At 41.1% G+C, this 27,545-nt stretch overlaps 1 protein-coding gene across 1 annotated transcript in view; it reads left to right on the top strand.

The window, feature by feature from the left end:
• RYR2 (ryanodine receptor 2 (cardiac)) overlaps positions 1–21,791 on the top strand; it is an 814,526-nt gene extending 792,735 nt beyond the window's left edge. Inside the window, exons 102-106 of the mRNA XM_006895387.1 lie at positions 8,746–8,902; positions 12,620–12,684; positions 17,021–17,121; positions 19,551–19,602; positions 21,696–21,791. Coding sequence (XP_006895449.1) covers positions 8,746–8,902; positions 12,620–12,684; positions 17,021–17,121; positions 19,551–19,602; positions 21,696–21,791 — 471 coding nt within the window. The remainder of the gene's footprint in view (positions 1–8,745; positions 8,903–12,619; positions 12,685–17,020; positions 17,122–19,550; positions 19,603–21,695) is intronic.
• The last annotated feature ends 5,754 nt before the right edge of the window (positions 21,792–27,545 follow it).

The following is a 27,545-nucleotide window of genomic DNA, read 5'->3' as shown; positions in this document are numbered from 1 at the left end:
AGGAGGGGAAGACCCTCTATGAGGTGGATTGATTCAGTGACTGGGACAATCTGCATGGGTGTGTCAGAGGCAGTGCGATTGGCACAGGATAGAGCAGGGTTTAGGACTGTTCTACATAGAGTCGCTGTGAGTCACAAGTGACTCGATGGCACATAACAACAACAACAACAATCATCCCTCAAAAAAGAAAACCTCCAAAACAGATGTTTTGGGAAATTTTGTGGAGTTGCCTTTTAAGTCTACTTATTACATTCAAAAATGTTGTTTATTGGCATTAGACTTTCAAGAAAATGGATTAAATGTGCTCTATAAATAACACAATAATAGTGACTAAGTTGATTGTGGGTAGACAAATAAAAGTAACTTTCATGAAACATGATATTGGAGGAAGAGGATGGAACATACATGGATAGATTAATGGATTAGTAGATGTATTCATGTATATATGCATACATACATAGAGATCAAAATGTTTTAAATAATGCTTCAGATCCATTTTATGTCCTCTGAGGCTATGACTTTACCAACTCTTACTCCTGGATACAGAATTTTCTTGTCTGATCAACTGTTTGGCAGAATAATCCCTTTCCCCAGCTTGGAGGCCCTTCCCCTCTTTGCCATTCCGTGGACCCCTGCATTTGGCCCACCCATTCCTTTCTTCTCACCCTCACCTCCTCTTCCTTTTTTTGGTCTCTAGACAAAAATGGCAGGGGAAATTCCAGAGTAGGATTGTTTTACTTTAAACCATTGTAAGAAATCCATATTTTATTCAAGAAGAGATTCAAAAGTTAAATAGACTGTCCCTCAGCATGGTTACTGACCCCGTCTTTTGTCCCCTCCACCTGCTTTCCTCACTCTCTCACTCCCCATACCAGATCCACATCCAGGGTGATGAAGAGTCCCTCCAGATCCTTTCCTTCTCTGTGTGCTGTCCCTAATACTTTGCACCTGCTCACAGGACCCTAAAGGTCTGAGATTTATGCTGGCAGGGGAGTAGAGGTCAGAGACAGGTTAGGGAAAGGCAAGAAGGTGCCAAAGGCAGCACCTTAAGTCCTCAAATCAGGAAGCTCCAGGGAGGCTCATTTCTATTCCAGGAGGAAGCTCATTTCTATTCCAGAGGTACATCCAATAATGTTTTCAGAACTCAGGATCCTCCACCTCAGACCAGAGCAATGTACTGAGGTCATTTGCTCCCAGAAGGCCTTGTTCTCAGTGACCCTTCAAGACTGGTGGGGAGCAGGGAGGACTCCATATAGTGGTATGATAGCCCTGGGCAAATGATCTTAGATGAAGACACCTGCATTCTCCCTCTCCTTTCTGCATTCATCATTGAGTGGTCCTGTGTGGCTCTATTGAAGTTATCACAATCATATCTTAACTGGCCACACTTCGAATCCCATGCTCTCTGTGTAAATTTTCATTTCGGCATGAAATACATTTTGCCAATGGATTTATAATTAAAAGAACCAGGTACCATTTGAGAAAGAGTTTTATTAGGAAGACAATTGCCTTCAATGAGTTAATTTTACCCACTTGTGTGGCATATGGATATAGAAGAAAGAAAAATTATTATAATAATTTAGGATAAAGACCTGGTAAAATTTTGGGCTCATGATAAAATGAGGATTTTCTGCAATTTGAGAGATTCCTGTCCTTATGAAATGGCCAGTTCTATTTTAGGTGTTTGTATCTCTACATGTTATACAGCTGACGGTGTTCCCTTTGGCTAAGGAGATATGAGGGAGACAAAGAATCACCAGAACACCTGAATTGTAAAGAGGAAGGGTTTTATTTACCAGTTCAGCTTTGGGAGATTATTGTCTAAAATGACTGAATTCCCTGAACTACTTTGTTACAAAGAACAGTCATGTTACTTAATCTCTCATTGGTGGTTTCAGAGAAGTGATGGGAAATTACAGGGGCAGAAACAGTTTCAGGAGGTTAGGGGATCATTATTCCAAGCATGTCTTCTCTTTTTGTATAAGGGAATGTTTTTATTAGGATACATCCCTTTGGCCTGGTAGATAAGGAAACATCCTTGCAAAACTATAGCGTCCCTGGCCTTCAAATAAGAGAGGGGCTACAGAGCTGCAGAACTTCTTTTCTCCCCTCCTTTGGAATTTAAACATCTCTCAGCGCCCCTTCTTGGGAACTCCTCCCTCAATGGAGATATCCTAAATGTAGATATATAAATAAGGAATATGTCAGTTGTTGCCTATTATGACTTCCTCTTACAAGAAACAATGCCTTCCTTCCCAAGACCACTACTTCTCCTAGCTCCTTCTTATTATGTCTCTGCCTTGAGAATTTGAACTAGGCAAGAGCCTGTGTAGCTTTGTAGAATACCATCACTGCTAGAAAAGAAATTTTAGTATGTCTCAAAAGAGTGCAGATGGCATGGGGGTGGCCGTAAATAACCGTCACTAACCCTACAAGGAAAACTATTCCCCACCAACAACATCCACAACCTAATACTAAATTGTATGGCGTTAGATATTCCCTACACTCCCCAAACCTAATTCTACCAATTCTAATATCAGCCATCCATCTAAAAGCCCACTAATTTGTGCAGTGGCCATACCGACCTGTTGAGGCTGCTGATACTCTCATGCATGTCGTAGTTTGACTGATGCAAGACTCTTAGATCCTGAAGGACACTCACTGCATTCTCTGCTGCTTCCTTGCTGGTACTGAGCTTCCTGCCTTTGCTGCTAAACCTGGTGAGATGGGAAAGACACACTAATCCCATGTTGTTGTTAGGTGTCGTTGAGACAAGTATGACCCATAGTAATCCTGTGAACAATAGATCTGAACCCTATCCTGTGCTAGCTTCACATTCTCTGACACACTTAAACCTATTACTGCAATCACTGTGCCAATCCACCTGGTTGAGGGTCTTCCTCTCCTTCACCATTCCTCCACCTTTCCTAGCATATCTTTCTCCAAGAAATAGCTTTTCTTAGCAATATGCCCAAAGTATGTGAGACGAAGCTTCATCTTTTTCTCCAAGGAGCACTCTGGCTGCAACTTCTCTAAGACTTATCTGTTTGTTCTTTTTGGCAGTCCATGCGATAGTTAGTACTCTTGTCTAACACCACAACTCAATGCATCCATTCTTCTTTTGTCATCCTTATTTATTGTCTAGCTCTCAATAATAGAACAAATGATTGAAAAGACCATGGTCTGAATCAGGCTCACCTTAGTCCTCAGACTAACAACATTGATCTTCAGTAATTTGGAGAAGTCCCTGATTGCAGACTTTCCCAATATGTCTCTTGGTCTCCTGACCTCTGAGATGAAGTGAGTTGATTATAGATCCAAGAAAGATGAAGTTATTGATAGTCTCAATTTTTACATCCTCCATCATGATGTTCCCAATTTCATAATGATTAGTTATTTCTGGTGACCTAGTGGCAAGAAGCTATGCTGCAATCCTGAAGGCACACCTTTCCAGGCCACCAGACATTCAGTGGGAGAAGGATGGGCAATCTCCTCCCATTTGATTACCTGCCTCTGAAACACCCCCCCATCCCCCAGGGTCAACTGTGGGTCAGTTCTGACTCAAAGGTATTCAACAACAACAACAACAACAACTTAGCCATGTGGTGAATATCAAAGCCAGTGGCAAAGAAATCTATTTTGAACTGTAAACTCAGTATATTACACGCTCATTCATATCATTAGCATGGCCACACCCTGCTGTGTAGTGGAAGACAAAAGAACTGGGATACCATCAAGTCAGACCTGATTCATTGCTGATTCATCTCACATATTTTGGGCATGGTGGTAGGAGTGGCCACTATATGGAAAAGGATGTCATGCTTGGAAAGATGGATGGTCATGAAATGAAGGGAAGATTGTCAATGAGGTGAATTGACACAGCACCTGCAATGACAGGCTCAAATATGTCAGAAGTGATCAGGTTGGCACAGAGGTAGGAGGGCAGGGGGCAGTTCTATTGTTCATAGAGTTGCTATGAATCTTAGTTCATTCGATGGCACATAACAATTATTCTCATTATATTTAATTGGCTTGAGTCTGAGTCTTTGTGGTTCTTAGGTGTTCTTCAATATAAGGAATTTACACAGCATTTTCTCTTGTCTTCTTGTCTGCTTTCCACTCCCCAAATTCAGGTATAGACAGCAGGGGGCATGCTAGTTGCAGTTTTATAGCCTGATGGTGGTGATTCACAGATGTTTTTTGTGCTTTGTTTGTTTTTCTATAATTGTGAGAGAGGGAGGGACCATGGTGTTTTGAGCTTGAAAATCTAATTAAACCAGCAGTAGCCTGCTAGAATTGGAACCTCCCTTCCCAGAATATAGGAGGAGAAAGTTAAAAATTATTTCCAGTTTCTAGGGAGAAAGATTATTATAGTTAGAAAGCCAGGGGAGACGGACTCGAAATATACAAGGACATTCATCTCAGAATGAGTGATTCTTAACCGGAAATGCAAATAAGATTCATAAGGGCAGTTTCTTATAAATTCACAGGAGCACAGGGACAGGATCTAGACCTGTGTCAGGTCTAATAGCTTTCCAGGTGATTGAGATTAACAATAAATTCTAAGGACATAACCTGCTTAAATGATTGTTCTCATCACTTCTTTTACACCCTGTCGTTCACTCTCTCTGTCTTGCAGATAAATTAGCAAGAAACAATCATTTGTTGTCATGGAGTTGGAACTGACTCCTCGCTGACCCTCCAGCGGGTTTTCAGAGGCTGTAATCACACCAGAGGAGATTGCCCATCTTTCTCCCACAGAGAAGCTGGTGGATCTGAACTGCTAGAAAGGCATGAATTTGGGGTTAGCAGTGCAGTACTCTAAAGACTGTCCCACCAGAGCACTCTCTTGCCAAATTAAAATCTTATTAGGATAATTATTAATTCACCAGAAGCAAGTTCTCAGTGTTACTAAAGGCAGTGGAAAAGATTAATCCCACAGAGAGTCACTTTAGGACACTTTTAAACATAAAGACTTAACAACTGTCTGGTTTTTAAAGGACTGGGCACCATCTTCCCTCTTGACTCATATCCTTTATTTTATGTTCCAGAGTAACTTCTTTCCTTTCCCTGGTTCACTTCACATTTTAGGCTGGCTAGAAAAGAGAAGGGAACTTTTTTCATTCTGCATTCTGAGGAGAGCTGCCTAAAGATAAGGCTGGGGGGAAAAAAACATAAATCAGTATTAAAATCCAAGCTGTGAACTGTGCAATTTATTCTTTTGCTTTTTTTTAAAGTATATCATTTTATTGAGGTGAAATAATCCTGCCCACAAAACATTCTTAGCCACAAAGCCATAATCCCTGATTAAATATGCTGGTGTTTGCCTCAGATTCTTAGTACTGTCATAGAATAAAGTTGAGTGGTGAGAGACAGAGATGGACTTTATTAGGAAAAATAATTAGAAGGCCACAAAGGGATCTGGGAATGAGACTGTGACTTTGATATCTTCACCTTCTTCCATAATTTCTTTCTGATCTAGAAATTCTATGAATTGTTCCCTTGGGGTCAGGCTTACTATTTAACAATTTCTTGACAGTACTTACTCATTAATAGTTTATGGCATAAATCGACACATTTCTTCCCTAAAGAAAAGAATATATTGAAAGCCAGATTATAATCCTGAAATCTTGCTCAGCAAGAATCAGAAAGGGAAATAAACTGGATGATATTGGGCACATTTGTTGTCACATGTTGTTGTTAGTTGCTATTGAATTGACTCTGACTAGTTCATGTTGTTATTGTGTGCTGTTAAATCAGAACTGAACCAATAGTTGACCCTGTGGAGGGTTTTCCTTGGCAATACACCACACTGCAGGAAATTGCCCATCCTTCTCCTGCAGGACATGTTGGGGATTCAAGCCACATGCTTTGGGGATTTCAGCATAGCTTCTTACCAGTAGTCCACCAGACTCCCTCTAACCAGCTTATAGTGACCTTATTTATACACAACAGAATAAAATATGACCAGATCCTCACCATCTCTGTGGTATTTAAGCACATTGTTGTATCCACTGTGTCAGTTCATCTCATTGAAGGTCTTCCTCTTTTATTTTGAATAGTCTGTGCTTTATACAGAATAATTTCCTTCTCCAGGACCTGGTCCCTGTCTGATAAGATGCCCAGAGTATGTGTGAGTTTCACCATCCTCCCTTCTAAGAAGCATCTGGCTACATGTCTTCCAAAGCAGATTTGTTATTCTAGTCACTCATAGTTATATTCAGTATTTCATGATTCTTCACCAAAGACACAATTCAAAGGCATGGATTCTCCTTCAGTCTTACTTTTTGTTGTCCACCCTGCTCAGACTTGAGACAATTGAAAATACCATAACTTGAGTCAGGCACACTGAGTCCCCCAAGTAATATCTTTGCTTCTTGACATTTTAATTGTTTTTTTATAAATTGTTAAACTCTTTTAACATTTTATTGCATCAAATTTCACATCTTTTGAGTTGTTGACTTCTGCTTCCATGGAAGTTAATTATGGATCTAGGCAAAATGAAATTCTTATAAAAAGAAAAATAACAACACACTTCTACAAGACACAAAAAGAGAGCTACATATATAGAAGAATGTACTGTTTTCATGGATAGGAACATTTAGCATTGTGAAAATAATACTGCTACCAAAAGTGATCTGTAGTTATAATGCAGTCCAAGTTCAGACAGGTCATCATTCTTCAAAGAGATGGAAAAGCAATCACCAACTTTATATGGAAAGGAATGAAGCCCTGGAGAAGTAAAGCACTACTGAAGAAGAAAAACAATGCAAAAGACCTTACATTTCTTGATCTCAAAAAATCTACTACGCAGCCTCAGTAATTAAAACAGCACAGTACCAGATGTTAACAGAGACATAGGCCAACTAAATAGAATTGAGAACCCAGGAGTAAATGCATCCATTTATGGTCAATTGATCTTTGACAAGGAGATAAAATTCATTAAACAGAAAAATACAGCCTCTCTGCCACATGGTGATATCTGGTACTGGTACTGATTAACAATCACCCTGATTGTGTATAAGGTGAAGTATTGCAGGAAGGTCAGTGGTTCAAACCAATCACCTGCTCCACAGGAAAAGGAGATGGACAGCCCCCCATTAAGATACAGTCTCAGCATCTGATACAGATCTGCCATGAGTCGCTATCAACTGGATGGAGCTGGTTTGGGTTGGGTTTCAGTACCAGCTTCCACTGAGTCAGCTCTGACTCATGACAACTCATAGATTGCAGTAGAACTGTTCTCTCTAGGAGTTCCACTTGCTGATATTTCAGAAGTAGATCACCAGGCCTTCTTTCTGAGGCATTTCAGTGTGGATTCAAATCTCAACCTCTTTGGGCAGTAGCTGGACTACCCAGGGAAGCCACTGGCACTCAGCATGGGATTTAGAATCATGAGAGTGTTCAAAAAGGGTGTGTAAAAGGAAAAATGGGCAGGAACTGGGTTGAGTCCTGGGACTTACGGAGGGGGGAAACTCACATAAGAGACAGAGAATCAGTGTCCTGCATGGACTGCAGTGTCTTCCCCAGGAGGGCAGCTGTCAAGGCCAGGCCTGCTTCATTACTGTAGGCAACAGTAAACGTGGTCTGAATGAATGAGTGACAATCTACTAGGTAAATCCATGACTAGACAAGTCTGTGAAGGCCTGATGAAGGAAAAGATGTGGATGGAGACCTGAAAGGATGAGGAGGCATGGAGTCAGCATGGAAAGAACATTGCAGGATAACCAGAACATACACCAGAGAGAATCAGAAGTCACTGACTTGCAGGGAGCAGGGACGGGCTTAGATTGAGTGGATGCTGTTTGAGAGCTTTCAAAATCCATCTGAAAGATGAAGCATAGCTCACCTGCCTAGCCTGAGATAGAAGGTTTGGACTTGTCCCCAGTATAGACAAAACCCTGGGTGCTCAATGGGCAGGGAGTAATTTTCTCCCCAGGGGACATTGAGCAATATCTGTGAGCATGGGCTGTCACTGTGGGAGGGGTGCTGTTGGCATCTGTTGCAGAGTGGCCCAGGATGCCACTCAGCACATAGCAGACACTGCACACAACAGTGCCCACAATAAACAATGATCTGGCCCCAGATGTGCATAGTGTAGAAGCCGAGAAACACTGCCCCAAAGCATTTGCTTGGCCCCCTTCTTCTGCACTGGGCGCTGACAGCTGAACTGATTTAGGCTGCTTTTGTAGTCTATGGCTCAGTCAGTTAGCCACTGTTTAGTCCTGCCTCTCCCTTCTGGCCATTCTTGTCATCCCAGCATATGGAGAAAAAAGACTTTAGCATAATGTAGAATGCTCCCTACATGGTGGTAGCTCATGCGTAGTTGCATCTGTGTGACATCTGTTTTTCTAGTTTAATTTTTGAGATCCTGTTTGGTTGTGTATTGGGTGTTGGCTTCTCCATTCTTGCCTCTGTTATATGCAAAAGAATTAAATGACACACTGACTGTTAACTTTGTGTACCATAATGTCATGATGCTCAAGAGCCAGTGTATAGTGGAGCATTTTTCACTTGGTGTCTCTTCCGTGAGACACAGGTACTAAGCACAGTGTGTGGTACAGAGTTTTGTTTTTAAAACTGACAGCTGTGCGGAAGAGCCAGGCATTTGTGTTGCAATTACTAACGTTGAAGGGAAAGGAGGTAACACAGTGTGAGGATTCTCAGAGTGAGGATGGGGAACGTTGGGTGTGTCAGGTACAGAAAGGACTGTCCTCAGAAATGGCACCGTTTTGTCTCTTGCAGTGCTACATGTTTCACATGTATGTTGGGGTCCGTGCCGGTGGAGGCATTGGCGATGAGATTGAAGACCCAGCGGGGGATGAGTATGAGATCTATCGCATCATCTTTGACATTACCTTCTTCTTCTTCGTCATCGTCATTCTCTTGGCCATCATACAAGGTAAGACTTACGCTACGAGGTGCTCAAGAAAATCTGGCATTTCAGCCTAATATGCATTCAGCAGCTAACCAAAAGTTTGCAGAGTGGAGTCCATTTTTGGCATTAATGGTATCTTGGAAGAAAGGCCTGGCAATCTATATCTCAGAACCAGGCATTGAGAACCCTATGGAGCACAGTTCTACTGTGACACATGTAGGGGCATCTTGAGTAGGAGTCTACATCATAGCAGCTAGACTGGTGAGAACTTAAAATGTTCCCTGAAAAAGCCAAACAGCTCGTTTCATTTGAGTATTTCTTCATTATGGAATCTACAGAGACAAAGAAAGATGTGTGGGACCTTGCAATTAAGGAAAGAGGTAGACAGTTTTCTTTTGTCTCTTTTCAAATAACAAAGAGATAACTTTTATCAGTTGAGTTGTTGTTGCGCATAGAGTGAACTATGACTCATAAAGACCCTATGAACAGCAGATCTGATTCCTGACTTACCCTGAGCCATCCTCACACTCTCCATCCTGCTCAAACCCATTGTTACAGTCACTGAGTTAACCCATCTTGTTGAGAGTCTTCCTCTCTTTCTCTGGCCCTCCACCTTTCCCAGCATGATAGGTATCTCTATGTAAAGATTGGTCCCTCCTGACAACACACCCAATGTATGTAGAACAAAGTGTCATTTTTCTTGCCTCTAAGGACCACCCTGGTTGCACTTTGCCTAAGACAGACTTGTTTGTCCTTCTGACAATTCGTGGGATACTCAGTACTCTTCTCCAACATTACAACTCAGAGTCATTGAGAGTAGAATTTAAATCCCAACCATCCCACTTAATAGCTTCACAACTTTTGTTGGCTGAGCCATTTTATCTCTGTATTTGTGAAATGGAAATCATTCCAACCTCTGTGCCATGGTGGTGTTGAGAAGTGTTAGAAAGGATGCGCCTTCAAGTATCCATTGTTGGCTGTTGTCATGTTTACCCCACTCTCCAGTGACTCCATGCACAGCAGGAGGATACACTGCCCTGTCCTCATCATTGTTAGTGTGCTTAGTGAGTTGTCACCGCCAGTAGGAGACTAGGCTTTCATCATTGTCCCAGACACATATTGCTGCAGAACATCAAAGACTGCGGCCTTCAACATGGGTTACATCTCAACATCAAGAAAACAAAAATGCTCACCACTGGACCAAATAGGCAACATCATGACACAGAAAAGATTGAAATTATCAATGACTTCATCTTACTTAGATCCACAGTCAGTACAGTTGATACCAGCAGTCAGGAGATCAGCAGACATATTACATTGGGAAAGTCTGTTGTCAGGTAGCTCTCCAAATTATTGAGGAGCAGTGATGCCAGCTTGAGGGTTAAGATGTATTGATTCAGGTAATGGTCTTTTCAGTCACATACTATGCATCTGAGTGCTGTACAATGGCTAAAGACAACCAGAATAATTGATGCTTTTGAACTGTGGTATTAGACAAAAATGCTGATTATGCCATGGACTGCTAAAAGATGTCTTGGAGAAAGTGCAGCCAAAGTGCTTCTTGGAGGCAAAGATGAAGACGCTTCATTTTACATACTGTGTGCATGTTCCTAGAACAGACTGTTCCTTAGAGAGGAACATCAAACTTGGGAAGGAGGGATGGCAAAGGAGAGGAAGACCTTTGACTAGATGTATTGACACAATGATAGCTGCAATGGGCTTATGGCTGACAGAGATTGTGAGAATGACACAAGATAGAACAGGGTCCAGATCTGTTGTTCATAGGGTGGCTATGAGTTGTACTAAACTAAACAGCTCCTAACAACAATTCTGGTAACATGTGTGTTACTGTCATACCAGAAGCTATGCCTCCAGAAATTCAAATACTGCACTGGGCTATCCATGATGGACTGATTTCAAACCGTCTTCTCCTTACAGAGAGATTAGGAAGGAGGCTTGGACCTCTGCTGGCTAGAAGTAGTCAGGGAAAACCCACGATGACAGTATCTGGATGCATAATCAGCACAGCACAGACTATTAGAGAGCTGGTGTAGTGGAATGTCTGGATCACGACAGGCTTACTGTTCATGCATTTGTCCTGTGCTAGTGTCTGTCGCGTCCCTGAGACTCAGCCACAGCACACAGCTGGACAGTATCGGGCTGCACCTACATCTGGGTAGCTGGGCTTGAAAGAGCCTTCACTTAACCTACAAGCACAGTCCTGTGCAGATCTCAGTCTTTTGAGCATCAGTGCAACTTGAAGTGCAGTGTTCTTCTCAGGAAAGAATCACTCATAGTCTCTTTTTCTTTTCCTACATTTATTCTAAGACAAACATCTATGACTATGAACTTATGCTGTCAATTGCCAGTATTAGGAGGTCTTTTTCCTCCCTTGAAGAGCAGTATGGAGGACTCTGGGTTCATTCTGTATGTCTTCATAGGGTCTGGCAGTAGTGTGTTGTGGAGAAGGGCAGGGGGTTAAAACATCCAGGATATAATGTGCTGCTGTTAAGTTGAGAGGGAAAAGACTGCAAGAAGGTTGCTCAGGGTGGTCTGGTTCTGTTGGAGCAGTTAATAAATGAGGGAGGAAGAGCCTTTTATGAGAAACTGGTGAAAGACTGGGAGCTATTTCTCAAGTATTTGCTCCTGTTCATTTGATCAGGTTTTACTTCACATTAAGTACCTGTACAGTTTACTTGTGATGTTTGCTGTTGTGATGTTGTTGTTGTTACATGCCATCGAGTTGCTTGAGACCCATAGTGACCCTATGTCGCTATATATATATATATATATATATATATATATATATATATATATATATATATATATATATCAGCTCTGAAGCCTTCCTTGTCCTAAGCTAGTCTCACTGATTCCAACACACCAACCTCCAATGCCCCAGTTGCTGTATCAATCCATCAGTCTTCCTCTCCTGTGCTGTTCCTCTACCCTTCCAAGCATGATGTCGTACTTCACAGATCAGACCCTGCTGGCCATGTGTCCAAAGCATGTAAGATGGAGCTTCAAAATCCTTGCCCCCAAGGAGAAACTTGGTTTCACCTTCTCCAAGACAGACTTCTTTGTTCTTTGTTTTCTTGGTGGTCCATGGTATGTTTAAGACTCTTCTCCAGCACCACAACTCAAAGACATCAATTCTTCTTTTGTCATACTTAGTCACTGTCTAGTTCTTTGATGCATAGCAAGTAATTATGAAGATTGGACTGGATTAGGTGCACCTTAGTCTCTAGACTGACATTGTTGCTTTTTCAGTACTCTGGAGTGGTCCCTGACAGCAGATTTTCCAGTGAATTTCGTCTTTTGAATTTTTTTTTTTTTGACTGCTGATGCCAAGAATGTTGATTGTGGAGCCGAGCAAGCTCTGATTATTAACAACTTCAAACTCTTCTCCATCTATCATGGTGCAGCCAATTGGCCTATTTGATATAAATCTCAAGGGTTCTTTTTCTTATCAGGAAGCGAGTAATAGTATAACACACACTTAACCAAGAAAAGTAAAGATGTGTCTATTTTATTGTTGTGTGTAAGCCCTTTTTTGTAATCGCATACCCAGTGATCTTGAGAGGACCTCATGTCTTCAGCAGGGGTTCTGGGTGACCACTGCATTCTGTACATTGTCCCAGGTGACTGTTCTCCCTTTCCTAGAATGGACCCTCTGAGCTATCGCGCATTTAATTCTTCTTCTCTGATTGCTAAGCATTGCTTGTCTCTCCTCCACAACAGGTTTAATTATTGATGCTTTTGGAGAACTGAGAGACCAACAAGAGCAAGTCAAGGAAGACATGGAGGTACGTCTCTCCCTGTCTGATGGTTATGGGCACTGATTTGTATTATTGCCTTTATTGGGCAGTTCAAAGAGGTGGGAAAAGAGGAGAAAGGACAATGTCTTCACTTCAGGAAGTAAATAATCCTATAATTTGGCAGTTTAGTGCTGGGACCATGATAGGCACCAGGTGGACACAGAAACTATATGGTGCGTACAGACAGTAGTATATTGCCAACACCACGTGCTATAGTCTCTGTCCCCTAAGCGTGTGGAAACCGTTCAGGAATAGACTGGAGAGCATTATGCTGAGTGAAATAACTCAGTCTCATAAGGACAAAAACTGCATGAGGCCATTACTGTAAAAATAGAAGGATGACTTGGGGAGGTGGGAGGGGTGCGGGGGGATTGTATACTAGGGAGAGAGTGTTTATTTTAGTTTTCAAAGAGAGGAGTGAACTGGAGTGGGGGAGAGGGCTGGGCGGGAAGAGAAGTGCAGCAATGAATGAATGGAAATCCAAAATCTCTGTAAATGTTCATTAAAATTATTTTTAAAAATTTTAAAAAAATAGAAGGATGACTAGCAAAACATGTATGGGGACCCACGGGAGGAAGCGGTGGGAGCAGAGAAGTGAAGATGGGTAAGGGCAAAACCACAGGGTTGCACAATTTGGTGGTTGGAGGGAGGCAGTGAAGCAAATGGGAAAGATCTATTCGGGACCTGAGAAGACAGGGCAATGATGGGCAAGGTCCAATAGTGATTGGTTTTATAAAATATATGCATTGGAATGATTGTATGAGATAAAATGTGCATGAAGAAAAGTGTATAACACTAGGTATATGGACTTTGTAAGTAAACCAATTTCAAATAATTTTAAAAAAGAATAGCATTTCCATGACTAGTGCATAGACAGTTACAGAAGAGAGCGATGAGCACCTTCAAAGAGCCAGTCGTGAAGGTATCTCCAGGGAAACTTCTCGAGAGTTCAGGCTGAGTGTTACAGGTGACAGAGGTGTCCACAGGTCTTTGAAAGGGCTTATCAGGGACCTAGGCAGGCAGGATAGTTTGGGAAACAACCCTGTACCTTCCCTCTGCTTATCTCCTGGGTGCCATTCACACTGTATACCACAAGAATGCTGTCCTCTGACGTGATGGACCAAAGACAGCAAGAAAATCCTTTCATCTAACAAGAGTAAATGATTCAAAATGACTGATGTATTGGACACTGACAGTAAAGCAGGAGAAGGTGGCCAGCTCGTAAAGAGCCTAGTAACTCACTGGAGAAGTTCACAGCTGAATTTATGGGCTGAAGGAAACAAGTAAAGGGTTTTAAGAAGGGCAGTAATGAGGTGATGGATTTATCATTTAAGAAGATCACTGTGTTTTCAAGGGTGGGGGATAAATTAGAAAATGGCACATCTAGGAGCGAGGAAGTGGCTTTCAGAAATTTCCAGGAGGGGGTTTATGAGGCTTTTGCTAAGGAGGCTAGACAGATCAAAAGCACTGGGAGAGAGGCCAAATTCAGGGGACAGAGAAGGTGGAACAAATAGGGATGACTCCCAGGTTTCAGCCATGGCACTCAGGGACATGGTGGGACAGCTGTCTGGCCTGAGTCAGCCAAGAGGAAGAACAGCTTCACACGTAAAACCCCTGAGATAAGTTTTGAACCTGTTTCACTTGAGAGGCATCTAACTGGATAAAGACCTGATGTTACAACAGCACATAGCAGTAACAACAACATCAGTGGTTGTTGGCTGCTAGAATCATATATTAATTCCACTCCTATAATCCAGGGGACCATGAAAATGCCTCAGTGGTTTGAATTAGCTTTTGATTTATAGAAAATGAGAGTGCAAAACTGAGTGGGTGTGAGGGAAGCATAACATCAGCAGCATGCTCTCCAACCTGCCACGTGTCAAAGTTTCTAAAGCTTTTCTGTGGATTCTGCCATCCTCCCATGACACTCATTACTTCTCTGTTGGGTCAATAATCTGTTATAATGAGCACACAGACCTCAGAGACAGTATGCATGATCAGGAGATTTGTTAGAGAAATAAGATAGTACCACTCAGGTTGGGGAATGCTCAGAAGACTGCCATTTAGTCAGGATATCTCTCACGTATGCCTGCAGCACATATTCTTACCTTAAGCTTTACACCCTAGACTGTGTCCCATGTGGGCAAGTGTTATAAAACTCTTTCAGTGTTGCTAATTATTTGCCACCCTCACTCTGCCAAGATCCACATATACTCAGCTGTAGAGCTCCTGGGTCTGTAGACTTAGCTTCCAAGGGAATATACATAGGCACCCTCTCTGTCAGCAGTCACTCAGCTGTCTTACTTCATGGCCTGGGAAGCCCACAGCTGTCTTGTGCCAGTTATCTGGGTTCTACCACTTGTGCTGCCTCACCTTGTGGTGCTTTGCCATTTCACAGTCTCTCGCCTGTTATACCTCTCCTCTTCTGGGTCACACAGTAATCTCAGGCCCAGAGGACCAGCTGCACTTTCTGTTTCTTCTTGATGGCAGTGAAATCTCCATTTTCTGCTTCTATGATGACCATTTTATGGTTGATGAGATGGCAAAGCCAACCAAAATCCACATTAGGATTCCATGCATTTTATTTTCATAGTCCCACCCAAACAGTGCCATTAACATGATTAGCAAATGATCCAATCTCTAGGTGGGCCACAAACATCTCATGTTTGCATGAGAAGTTACAATGACAATACCTGTAATAAAGTTATATTAAGTCATCTACTGCATTCCAATGAACATTTAAAAATTACACAAAATTATAAGGATCACATTCCTTTTAGGTGATAATGTATGCAATTCTGCTAGTAAAGTGGAGGACAGGTATAACCAGTTTTCATATGCAACCTAGACAAAGAGAGATGAGGTTTGCAGTAGGGAATCAAAGACAGACTAGATGTTTGATACCTCAAGGTGAAGATTTTCTTTTTAGTGCCTGCCCAGAAGGACAGTGGTGGTTTGGTGGTAGATTTCTCTCCTTCTATGGCGGGATCCAGGTACAATTCCTGTCACTACACCTAATTCATAGCCAACTTTCATTGGTTAGTGGATGCTTGCATTATGTTGTGAGGTGCGACAGGTCTTAGTGGAGCTTGCAGATTAAGATGGATGGGAAGAAAGGCTAACTGTCCACTTCCAAAAATCACCTATAAATCCCTATAAATCATAAAATCATCAATCCACAGCCAGTCATGGGAATCACACAAAACTGCACATTCCATCATTCCACTGTTCAGGTAGTTGTCATGAGTTGGGGAGTGAATATCAACAGCTAATGGCAACATCAGCACATCCAAACATTAATCTTCTACAATACCACAGACCAACCCATGCCCTGGCCATTCCTGAATAAATAACTTGGTATTTTACCATCCCTAAAGGGTAGCAACCAACCCCTTGATTGTTGGACTTTAGCTGGGTACCACGCTAACAGTCTTAGTTGGGGAAATGTTCAATTCTGTCAAGATTACTAGATCCTAAAGATTATCACTTAAACTGGAGAACTCAAGGACATTGTTTTTCAGCCATAATCATCCTAAACACTTCTGTAACTATTACTTATTGTTGCTGGCACACATTTAAATAGCAACATGATACAGTCATGCCAACAGGTACATTTTTATTCATGTACTTGGCACAATCTCCATATTATCCACAGTCTCCATATTATCTGTTTTCATATATTAATCAAACAAAATAATTGGGCATAATGGTTAAGTCCAGTCTGAGGAGGATGCAGATGGTCAACATACTCAGCTGATAACCAAGAGTTGGATGGTTATCTACTGTTGAAATATCCACCGTTAAAAACACCAAACTTATAAAGGATTACACAACATGGGGGAGCCTGTAGAACATTATGCTGAGTGAAATATCTCAGTCACAAAAGGACAGATACTGTATAACACCACTGTTACAAAATAAGACGGACAGGGTCAGGGTTGGCAGAGAATGGGTGAAAGAGTGGATAGATACTCAACACTGCAATACAACACATAAGGGCAAGAACTGTCTGAAAAGAATATATGATTAGGCATTAACTATCTGACAGAAATCTGGAACAAGGGGTGCGTTGCTGGGTGGGCTGGGGAAGGGGAGAAGAATGGAAAGGAAGAAAATGTGCAAAAAAAGGAAAAAATTATATATAAATAGATGAAATATCCACTACTGAAAACCCAATGGAAGCCAGTTATACTCTAGTGGACATGAGGTTACCATTAATTAGAATTAGCTTCACAGCAACTGATGTGTTTTGTTAAGTGGTATGCTATATTTTCCTTTTGATTTCCAAACACTCTGACATTTTAATCTTTTCTTTGCTTTCCAGACGAAATGCTTTATCTGTGGAATAGGCAATGACTACTTTGACACTGTTCCACATGGCTTTGAAACCCACACTTTACAGGAACACAACTTGGCCAATTACCTGTGAGTATGAACCCTTCCTCATGTTTGTGAATTATTCCTCAGCTTGGAGTGCTGAGAATTAGAAGCAAGACCAACATCTTTTCTGTAACATCTGCATTTTGGCTCCCACTATTTATGAGAGAGACCGACCGCAGATAGTGGTTATCATTTCCTCTGGAGTAAGTTCACTTAGGAGATCAGATTTCAGCTCTTCATGTGAATAATGTATTATGGATGGGGAAATAGAAAATGGAAAGAGAAAAAAAGAATGCTGAATTTCCTGATGTGGATAGGTCACTTAGAAAAATGTGAACATCCATTTTACTGTTTTCAGGGTTTACAGATTTTCTTGGGCAAAATTGGACACTCAATGAGAAGCTAAATTCTTTAAAAGATATAAAAATTTAAGTATTATATGTTGTTGTTAGTATGCTGTCTAGTAGGAACAGGCTTATAGCTGACCCTCCAATAGGTTTCCTAGAGCACAAATCACATGAAAGGATATTTTTCATCTTTATCCATTGGAGCAGCTCATAGATTTGAACCACTTGCCTATTGGTTGACAGCACAATCCTTTCTTCTAGGCCACAAACGCTCCCTAAGTTTTAAATGAGACCTACTAAAATGTCAATTTGGTTGTATTTATCGCCTACATAGTTTCTGACCTAAATTTAGTATCAAAGAGAGGAAATTGAGAGAAGCATTATACAGTTGAGGTGCTCAGAAAGGATATTGAACATACCATGGGCTGCCAAGAGAACGAACAGGTCTTTTTTGGAGAGAGTGAAACCAGACTGCTACTTGGAGGCAAGAATTTTGAAGCTCCATCTCACATATTTTGGGCATTTTGCTCAGAGGGAGAAGTCATTGATGAAGGACAGCATGCTTGGAAAGGGTGGAGGGACAGTGCAGGAGAGGAAGACCAAGGATGAGATGGATTGACATGGTAACTGAGGCGATGAGTCAGGTGTGTCACAGATGGTGAGGTTGGCTCAGGATAGAGCATGTTTGTTTTGGAGCCATTGTTCATAGGGTTGCTATGAGTTGACCCAATGGCATATAACATCAACAACAATTATAGAAGAATGTGGGGTGTGAAATTCACATGTGTGGCTTTAGACACATTACATAACCTTCATTTTCTAAATGGTGATTGGAGTTCTGACCCCATTAGGTGCAGATAAGGATAAGAGATATGCTGATCTGATATGTCATGGCTCCAGCAGGGAACTTGAGCTGTGGCCACATTTTACCTCCTTTGGTCCTCAACATGTTTACCCTGTGGTGCCTTGTACTTGCACATGAGTCTCAGCATTCATGGCATCAGACGTGAATACCTTGTGGTAGCACTGAGGGCTATGTGAGAGCATCTAAGGATTTTGCCACAATTTTATCAGGGCTTAGCTACAGTTATAAGTCCAGTTATGCCGTCTATATAACTCCTAATTAATACTTGTGTTGGAAACCAGTACACAGTACAAAATAAAATCTCATGTGGAAAATGAAGCTTGGAAAAGCTAATGCCACAAAACCACTCACAGTATTAGGGCTTGATTCCATTGGAAAATAATGACATGAAAAGTTGAAAAATCATTTTATCAGATCCTCAGTACAAAAGCTTTCAGGGTAAGAATTTACCTTAATTAATGTGTTTGCAATAAAATGAAATCTCTCAGAACCAGACTCAATGGCACTACGGTGAATTGGAGCTCTGGTGGCATAGTCCGTAGGGATTTGCGCTGCTAAGCCAAAGGTGGCACCTCTCTGGTAGTTCAAATTCCCCAGCGGCTCCATGATACCAAGATGGGCCATGTCCTCCCATGGGATTTACAGTCTCAGCCGGGCAGTAAGCTGTGATTCAGTTCTAACTCAATGGTGATGGAAGAGATGCTTAACTGAACTTTAGTTGGAAAGTTAGACCTTCTCATTAAGCTTGTATTCATTTGACCTTTATAAGTATTAATTTGATTGTTGGGAAAAACATGAGTCATTTCCTACACTGAAGCTATCATCTCTCCAAGGTGAAAGAAATCATCCTTCAGTAAACTTAGAAAATGCCCTAAATTTAGAAAACCTCCCTATTTCTGGTGCACAGAGTTAATTTTCTAGAAAATATATTTGTGTTGTTTTCAGTGTACAAACCATAATTGAATACCAAAAAACTCAAACTCATTTCCATAGAGTAGGAACTGACTCATAGCTGACCCTGCAATAAGTTTTCAGGGGCAGGAAATTTCATGGAGGAGATTGCACATCTTTCTCTCACAGAGTAGCTGGTGTATTTGAACCGCCAACCTTTGGGTTGGCAGTGCAACTCTCTACCCACTAGGCCACCAGTGGCTAATACAACACAACACTAGGCCAGTACAACATAAAATACATAAAATGTTTTTCTCTCTGTTGCTGCTATTGTTATGCACTGTTTCTGATGTGTGTTTCTCTCTCTGTAGGTTTTTTCTGATGTATCTCATAAACAAGGATGAAACAGAGCACACAGGACAGGTCAGTAAACATGGCTATATTTCATCCTCCGAAAGAAATTTAAAAATCCTACACAGTGGAGCAATATGTGTACTTTTACACCTTTTCACTGAGATCACTATGCAATATTAGTTATTTTATCATAACATAAATCCAAGTTTTCTTGATGAGTTAATAAAAATTGCCTTTGTTGGAAAGAGAAAATTCTAATGTCAAATAGTAAATGAGTGTTGAGTTTTGTTTTTAACTGCAAATGCTGAGTCTGAGTTTTTAAAATCCTTCCTCTAGGACAATTGAATCTTCCTAATTATAGTATTCTTAATTGCTCAATCATATAGCAGATGATTTCAATTGAACTTCAACCCACATAAGTATTGTCAGTTAAAAATCATTGCTTAATAACTTTGCCCACTATTCTTTTTAAGCAACAAATCTGGTCTACTTATTAACAGTTTGAATAAGAAATACACAGCTGAGGATACAATTAAGAATGATAATACTTTTTTTCTATAATTATATTTTATTAATTTTCATAAACATTTACAGAGATTTTGGGTTTCCATTCATTCATTGTTGCACTATTCTCTCTACCCTCCTCCCAGTTTGTTCTTGTCCAAATGCCACAGTGCTTGTCAAAGCCAGTTCTGATTAATCTTCTTTGTCAGTGTGTCCTTTGCCATTCCCTATCACTCCTCCCTGAGAGAGACTTCACCCTGAGTCATAAGGAAAAGGGGATGGCGTATTCTATGAGCCACTTCCTGCTGACAAGGGACGCTGTGGGTTTCAGGGTGAAGATCTTCTCTCACTACTCTAAAGGGCCCCTTTGGCAGTAGGAAACACATAGACTATTATGGAGATTGATTTTGGAATTTAGATGCACTCTTATTGATTGTGCTTGGCCATATATGTTCATATCCTTGAAGATGTATCATGGGGGTGTTGCAACCTAGAAGACACAATTTTGACTAACAAGTTATAAGTACATGAGTCAAAAATTATGGAAAAGTAAAAGAAAAGATTCTTTCATTGTTTTACATACCCTCCCCCAGGTCCCCTCCACCATGGAGCCATTGCTCTAGACTCCTGTGATGACAGAAATACCTAGTCACATTCGTATGGAATGATAATACTTTTTAAAGAACTTATAAAAACATATACTACAAAAATTACTTTTTCTCATTATGTTATGATTTTAATGAATATTGATTACTTATTTATTTTTTACTATGAGGGAGTGTTCTTGTTTAGTACTGTCAAGTGAGAACAGTGCCATAGCTACCTTCCAGAAGGTTTTCAGAGGCAGTAAATCACATGATATGAGATTGCCCAGCTTTCTGCACCTGGTGATTTGAATTGTGTACCTTTGTGTTAGCAGCACAATTCCTTACTTCTAAGCTACCAGAGTGAATAAGAACTGGTATGTAAGTCAGGGGGAGACTGATGGCTTAGTGATCAGGAATTGTGCTGCCAATCCAGAAGTATGTGGTCCGAATCCATTAGCTGATCTGTGAGATATAGAAGGACTATTTCCTGTGTGATTTGCAGCCTCAGAAAACCTGCTGTAAATCAGCTGTGAATCGGTTCAGACTTGATGGTCAACAACAACGGCAACAACCACAACACAGGAGGCCTTGGGTGATATAAATGGTTAATACACTCAACTGCTAGCCAAAAGGTTGTCAATTCGACTTTACCCAGAGGCACCTCAGAAGAAAAAGCTAGTGATGTACTTCCAAAAAGTCAGCCATGGAAAGCCTTCCTCTGGTATACTTGGGGGTCACCATAAGTAATGTCACTCCCTGTCAGCTGACTTGGAGTTAGTTGGGAAAGTGGCTCTTCTTGCTATGTACTGTCAAGTTGGAACCAACTCAGAGCTGAACCTTAAGCGGGTTTGCAGAGGCAGTAAATACCATGGGAGAAGATTGACTTTCTCCTGTGGAGCAGCTGTTGAATTTGAACCACAAACCTTGAAGTTGGCAGTGCAACTCCCTACCACTAGGTCATCAGAGTTGCATGTGCTATATATAACAACAAAGTTGATTCCCCCCCCTTTTCTCTCCTATATTTTGTTAGGGGAAAGATGCAACGTTAATACATTTTCTTTTTGTTTACAGGAATCTTATGTCTGGAAGATGTATCAAGAAAGGTGCTGGGAATTCTTCCCTGCAGGAGATTGCTTCAGGAAACAGTATGAGGACCAACTAAACTAAACTCAGACTCTAACCACCTCTAGAAACCGAATCCTCGTCTATCTCTATCACTGTCTCCCTCTCATTGTCTCCTTATATCCTGCTCTCTCTCTCTCTCTCTCTCTCTCTCTTCTTGGACTCTCTCAGAAACATCTTGCTGAGTTTGTGGATTGTGAATGTTGCCTACTCCCTTAAAAGTATGGCACCTGGTTCTGAAGACTTGACTGTACTTTTGCCCCCACCTCTTGTATTTTCTTTGAGAAAAGTATGGAAAAATAATCTAGATTCATACCCAGACAAAACGAACTTGGGAATGCAAACCATTCTGGACACTGTCATGACCCAACAGTTTTCTGCTGGGACTCGGGGTGTCCCCGGGAGATGTGGGGATATCCCCAGAGAAGCGTGGTTTCACACACACCTGATCTCTTTAGTTCACCATCTGGAAAGGAACTGCCGTGGTCACATAGCACTGTAGCACTTAGCAGATTGCAGTGGACACCATTTGAGGAGGGAAATAGTGCCTTACTATATGTGGGTTGAGCTATGCAGAAGATAATGTGCATGAAAAAAAAAATCTATTTTCTTTATGTCCACCTTTCTCTCTTTTTTTCCCCCCTTAGTTTGAGTTTGTTGTTTGTTTCCTTTACTTTCTTCTTTTCTTTGGTGGGGGAGGGTAGAAAAAGCACCCTTGTGTGCACCCTTTTAAAAAAGAAGGTGGCATGACTCAGGACGACAGAAAGCTCTTCTCTTAATTCACATTTTACCCTCCCCGAGTGTCCCTGCTCTTATTTTGGTAATGCTCTGATGCAACATTGCAACTTTATTAAATCTTTGTATGAACACAAAGACTGCAAAAAAAAAGTTTCAAAAGAAATAATTCATTGCATGTTTATTATGCAAGTTTCAATCTATCAATCAAAAAGAAAAACTTCAAAAGCAAGTTGATCAACGTAAGAGAACTTTCATGATAATTCATAGTAACCAAAGTGTCGTGGGCTTAATTGTATATTTGGAACCAGTGACATCAACCAAACAATGTGATACATTATGAACTTGACAGTCATTTGGAGTTTTTCCTTTTTATTTTGGTCACCTGTGATCAGATGTTGATTAAGAACTTCTTGTCAGGCCATTTTTTTTAATATCAAAGCTGAAGCAATATCCATTCAGGGATTTCATCAGTTGCATCACAGACCATGGATGATCCTATAAATCACTCCATTTTGAGCCCTTTTAAATATAATGCTGATCTTTACAAATAAAAAGGCAGATTCAGAATGGAAGCAAGGTCATTTTGCAAACATTGGAGCTCTTTTATTACAAGTCTGCTTGTTAATTTTAGAATTGTTAAACTGCTCTGATTAAACTATTTAACTAACTTTTGCACCTTTTTCTTTCTCTATGTCACTTACAAGCAACCTTGAGCTTTTCACTGGAAATGGGCATAAGGTAATTCTAGACACAGTGGTGAAACTTTGAACATTGTACAGGTGGTGGTGGGTGAGTGGTAGAAATCTCATCTTCTCTGTGGGGGACCACAGTTTGATTCTTCCCCTTTTGACACTGTATTGTTGTCAGTGGATGCTTCAGGGTAGCTATGATACTGAACATGTTTCAGTGGCACTTCCGGGTGAAGGCAGACTAGGAAGAAATACCTAGCAACCTACTTATGAAAATGAGTCAATAAAAACTCTCAGGATGGCTAGGTTCTGATTCTATGACGTCTGTGGTACCATGCTTCTGAGGCAGAATCAGTGCACCAGCTCCATGTAGTTAACAAGCAAGTTTATGATATTTGTCATTATGAGATATCAGGGGCACAGATAGCTTTCCACACTACTGACCAGTGTGTGTATTCTTCACCTTTCCCTCTCATGGGCCGTCCAAATATCTTTAAAACCTTCACTGTGTAGAAAAATTACTTTCTAATTGTTCCATTTTCATATAGCTTTCATTTTGGAAAGCATGTAGCTTCATTGTCCCATGAAAAATATTGTCTCCCAATAATATGGTAGGAATTCAGTTCCACTTTCATTGCCATCAAGTTGGAAACAACTCACAACTGACCCTCCAGTCAAATCACACAAGAGGAAATTATCCATCTCTCTCCTACAGAGGAGCTGGTGAGTTTGAACCACCTGCCTTTGGGTTGGCAGTACATCTCTCTACAACCTGTGAGTGGCTCATTAAACACTCAGATGATAATTGAACATTTGTTATATGCCAAGGTATCTGCTGGGCACTGGTGATGGGTCTTCTATTATTTTGTAGCTTGTTAGCAGAACATCCAAGTGATAGCCCCTAGGATTTACATTTGCCTCTTGGTATCATTTATATTTGGGTAAAAAAGTCCATTTGGCACCTTTCCTAGGGTGTCTGAGCCTGCTCTGGGAGCTGATCTTAAACCTGGAGGAATATGAATGGAATCAATCAGGCCAGCTTCATGAAGCATCAAAGCACACATTCCCTGTTGCCATGAAACATTGCAGGAGAAGCATAGAGTGTACAGGATTAAATATTTTCCTATTTTTCCAGTGCATAAAACACACGAATACCTTCAAGTATTTGACTGATAATGCTAAAATCAGAGTTGATGTACAGCAACAGTACAGATAAAAAGATAAAGGAAAAAGTCATGGTTTCCTCCTATACTTGCACACTGGAACGACAGATGCTTCTGAAGAGCTGTTCGTGGCTCCAGGGGTGATCCAAGAGCAACAGGAAAAGAGTGCAACTAGTGGAGAGGAAGCTTGTATCAGGTCCTGGAGCCTCAGTGTTAGAAAAAGAATAAAGGAGCACAGACCTACCACTTTAGATAGTCACTTCCCAGCCTTTTCATTGGCCCACAATTAAAAATGACACCTCTTCATTCCCCTTTCTCTCTAGAAAGAGAGGTTTTCTATCAGCATCATTAATTTCCAAAAATGTCACAGTGAATCTTCAACACACTTCTGCATCCACCTTTCTGATTAAAACCAGGACTTCCTGATCCAACCTACAAAATCTTCAGGTTGTTGTTGTTGTTATGTGCCATTGAGTCGCTTACGACTCATAGCGACCCTATGTACAACAGCCCTAAACTCCGCTCTGTCCTGTGCCAATCGCACTGTCCCTGACACTCCCATCCCGATTATCCCAGTAATTCAATCCACCTCATAGAGGGCCTTCCTCTCCTGCGCTGTCCCTCCACCCTCCCAAGCATGATGTCCCTCTCCAAGGACCAGTCTCTCCTCACAACATGTCCAAAGTATGTTAGATGGAGCCTCAGAATCCTTGCCTCCAAGGAGCTACCCGGTTTAACCTTTTCCAGGACAAATCTGTTTGTTTTCCTAGCAGTCCATGGTATTCTCAATACTCTTCTCCAGCACCACAGCTCAAAGGCATCAATTCTCCTTCTATCCTCCTTGGTCATTGTCCAACTCTCTGATGCATAACAAGGGATTGGGAAGACCATAGCCTGTACCAGACGCACCTTAGTCTCTAGAGAGACACCATTGCTCTTCAGTACTTTGGAGAGGTCCCTAAAAGCAGACTTTCCCATGCAATGCGCCTTTTAATTTTCTGACTGCTGGTGCCAAGACTGTTGACTACAGAGCAAAGCAAACTAAAGCTATGTACAATCTCAATCTCTTCACCATCCATCCTGATGCTACCAATTGGTCCAGTGGTGAGAATCTTTGTCTTCTTGACATTGAGCCTCAATCCATATTGTAGGCTGCAGTCCTTGACACTCTGCAGAAGGCGTTTCAGGTCCTCTTCAGTTTCAGCAAGCAGGGTTGTGTCATCCGCATAACGCAGGTTGTTGATAAATCGTCCACCAATCTTGACCCCACATTTCTCCTCATAGAGTCCAGTCTCCTGGATAATCTGTTCTGCATATAGGTTGAAAAGGTATGGAGATAGGATGCGTCCCTGGCGTACGCCCTTCCCAATTTTGAACCATTCAGTGTTCCCTCACTCTGTTCTGACGACTGCCTCCTGGTCCAAGTATAAGTTTCGCATTAGAACGATCAAGTGTTCTGGGATTCCCATTCTTCATTCACAAAGAAAAGAGTATGATCATGAACTGCCATATATGTGTATCTCAGCTTCATCACTTATAGATCTTATTCTACTGCTCTTATTTTAGCTCTTCCTTCCACTTTTGCTGCCTAGGAAAATATAGCACCTTTTGATCCTCAAATAAATGTAGAATCATAGTTTAAATGGAAGCCTTCCAAATTCCCTGCAGTCCTCCTGTGGGGTAAGTGGTCCTCCTCTAATTGAAGGTCATTCTTTTTCAGGTACAGCAGTCTGTTTTTCCTAGGGCCACAAAAGTGCATTTAGAAATCAAACTATTATTAAATTTTTTATTTCTGACTAAAAATCATCTCAAGAAATTGAAAATGTTCCCATTCTCTAGTTTTCCTGAGAAAATATTCCTTTTTTTCTTTTTTTATTAATTTTAATGAAAGTTTACAGAGACTTAGGGTTTCCAGTCATTCATTGTTCCTCTTTTCTCCCTGATCACCCTTTCCCCCCAATTCACTCTTCTCTTTGAAAAGTAAAAGAAAAACTCATTGTTATTCAGTCCCTCCCCCAAAGTCTACTCCACTATGCAGCCTGGACTCCTGTCATGACAATAATACCCAATCATATGTCCCTTTTAAACAGTTCTCTCCCTCATCTATTTCAATGCAGTATACATCATTCCTCCCCTCCTCATCTTAAGCTCCTCTTTTCTTGATGACTGTATCTGCTTAAACTCAACATTTGTCACCCAGTTGCCATCTAGTTAATGCCAACTCATGGTTACCACACGTGGGCCCTAGTAGGACACTGCTCCATTGGGATGTTAGTAACTCCGACCTTGTAGGTGTACAGACCTTTCTTCTGAGGTACCTGTACATGGATCGGAACCAGCAACCTTTCATTTAAGCAGTGTGCGCTTAATTATCTTCATAACAGCCCTTAATTAATGGCAATGAGTCTTTAGTGCCTGTAGGTGGACTCAACAAGAGAGGACATTTAAAAACTCTTTTTCTGGCGCGGGAAAGGTGGGCAGGGAGAAAAGTGAAACAATGAATGAATGGAAATCCATAGTCTCTTTAAATTTTCATTAAAATTAATAAAAAATGATAAAAAATCTTTTTCTGACATTCACGTAAGCATTGAATTGATATAAATTTAATGAGGGAGAGCCTGACGCATTTATATATTCTTCAAATTATTTCATGGATATCTGTTGTGGGCAGACTGACCTCAACATCCACCATCTTAACATTCCTGCCTAACATTCAGAAATGCCCACAATAAAATCTAGATAATGAATGTCTTGATTTTTATACAAATGCAAGAATAGCATCCAGGATTTCTGATACCTATAAATGTTACTACTGTACTTAACAGGATATAGATCACAGCATCTAAAATGTTGTTGTTGTTGTTAGGTGCCGTCGAGTCGCTTGCAACTCAAAGCGACCCTAGGCACAATAGCCCTAAACTCTGCTCTGTCCTGTGCCAATCGCACTGTCTCTGACACTCCCATCGCGATTATCCCAGCCACTGAATTAATCCACCTCATAGACAGTCTTCCCCTCCTGTGTTGTCCCTCCACCCTCCCCAGCATGATGTCCTTCTCCAAGGACCAGTCTCTTCTTACAACATGTCCAAAGTATGTTAGACGGAGACTCAGAATTCTTGCCTCTAAAGAGCCACCCGGTTTAACCCTTTCCAGGATGAATCTGTTTGTTTTCCTAGCAGTCCATGGTACTCTCAATACTCTTCTCCAGC

The sequence above is a fragment of the Elephantulus edwardii genome, unplaced genomic scaffold (assembly GCF_000299155.1).
Source record: "Elephantulus edwardii isolate Elephantulus edwardi_28Jun2011 unplaced genomic scaffold, EleEdw1.0 scaffold00166, whole genome shotgun sequence".
Taxonomy (NCBI): Eukaryota; Metazoa; Chordata; class Mammalia; order Macroscelidea; family Macroscelididae; genus Elephantulus; species Elephantulus edwardii.
This window is presented reverse-complemented; position numbering and strand designations above follow the sequence as displayed.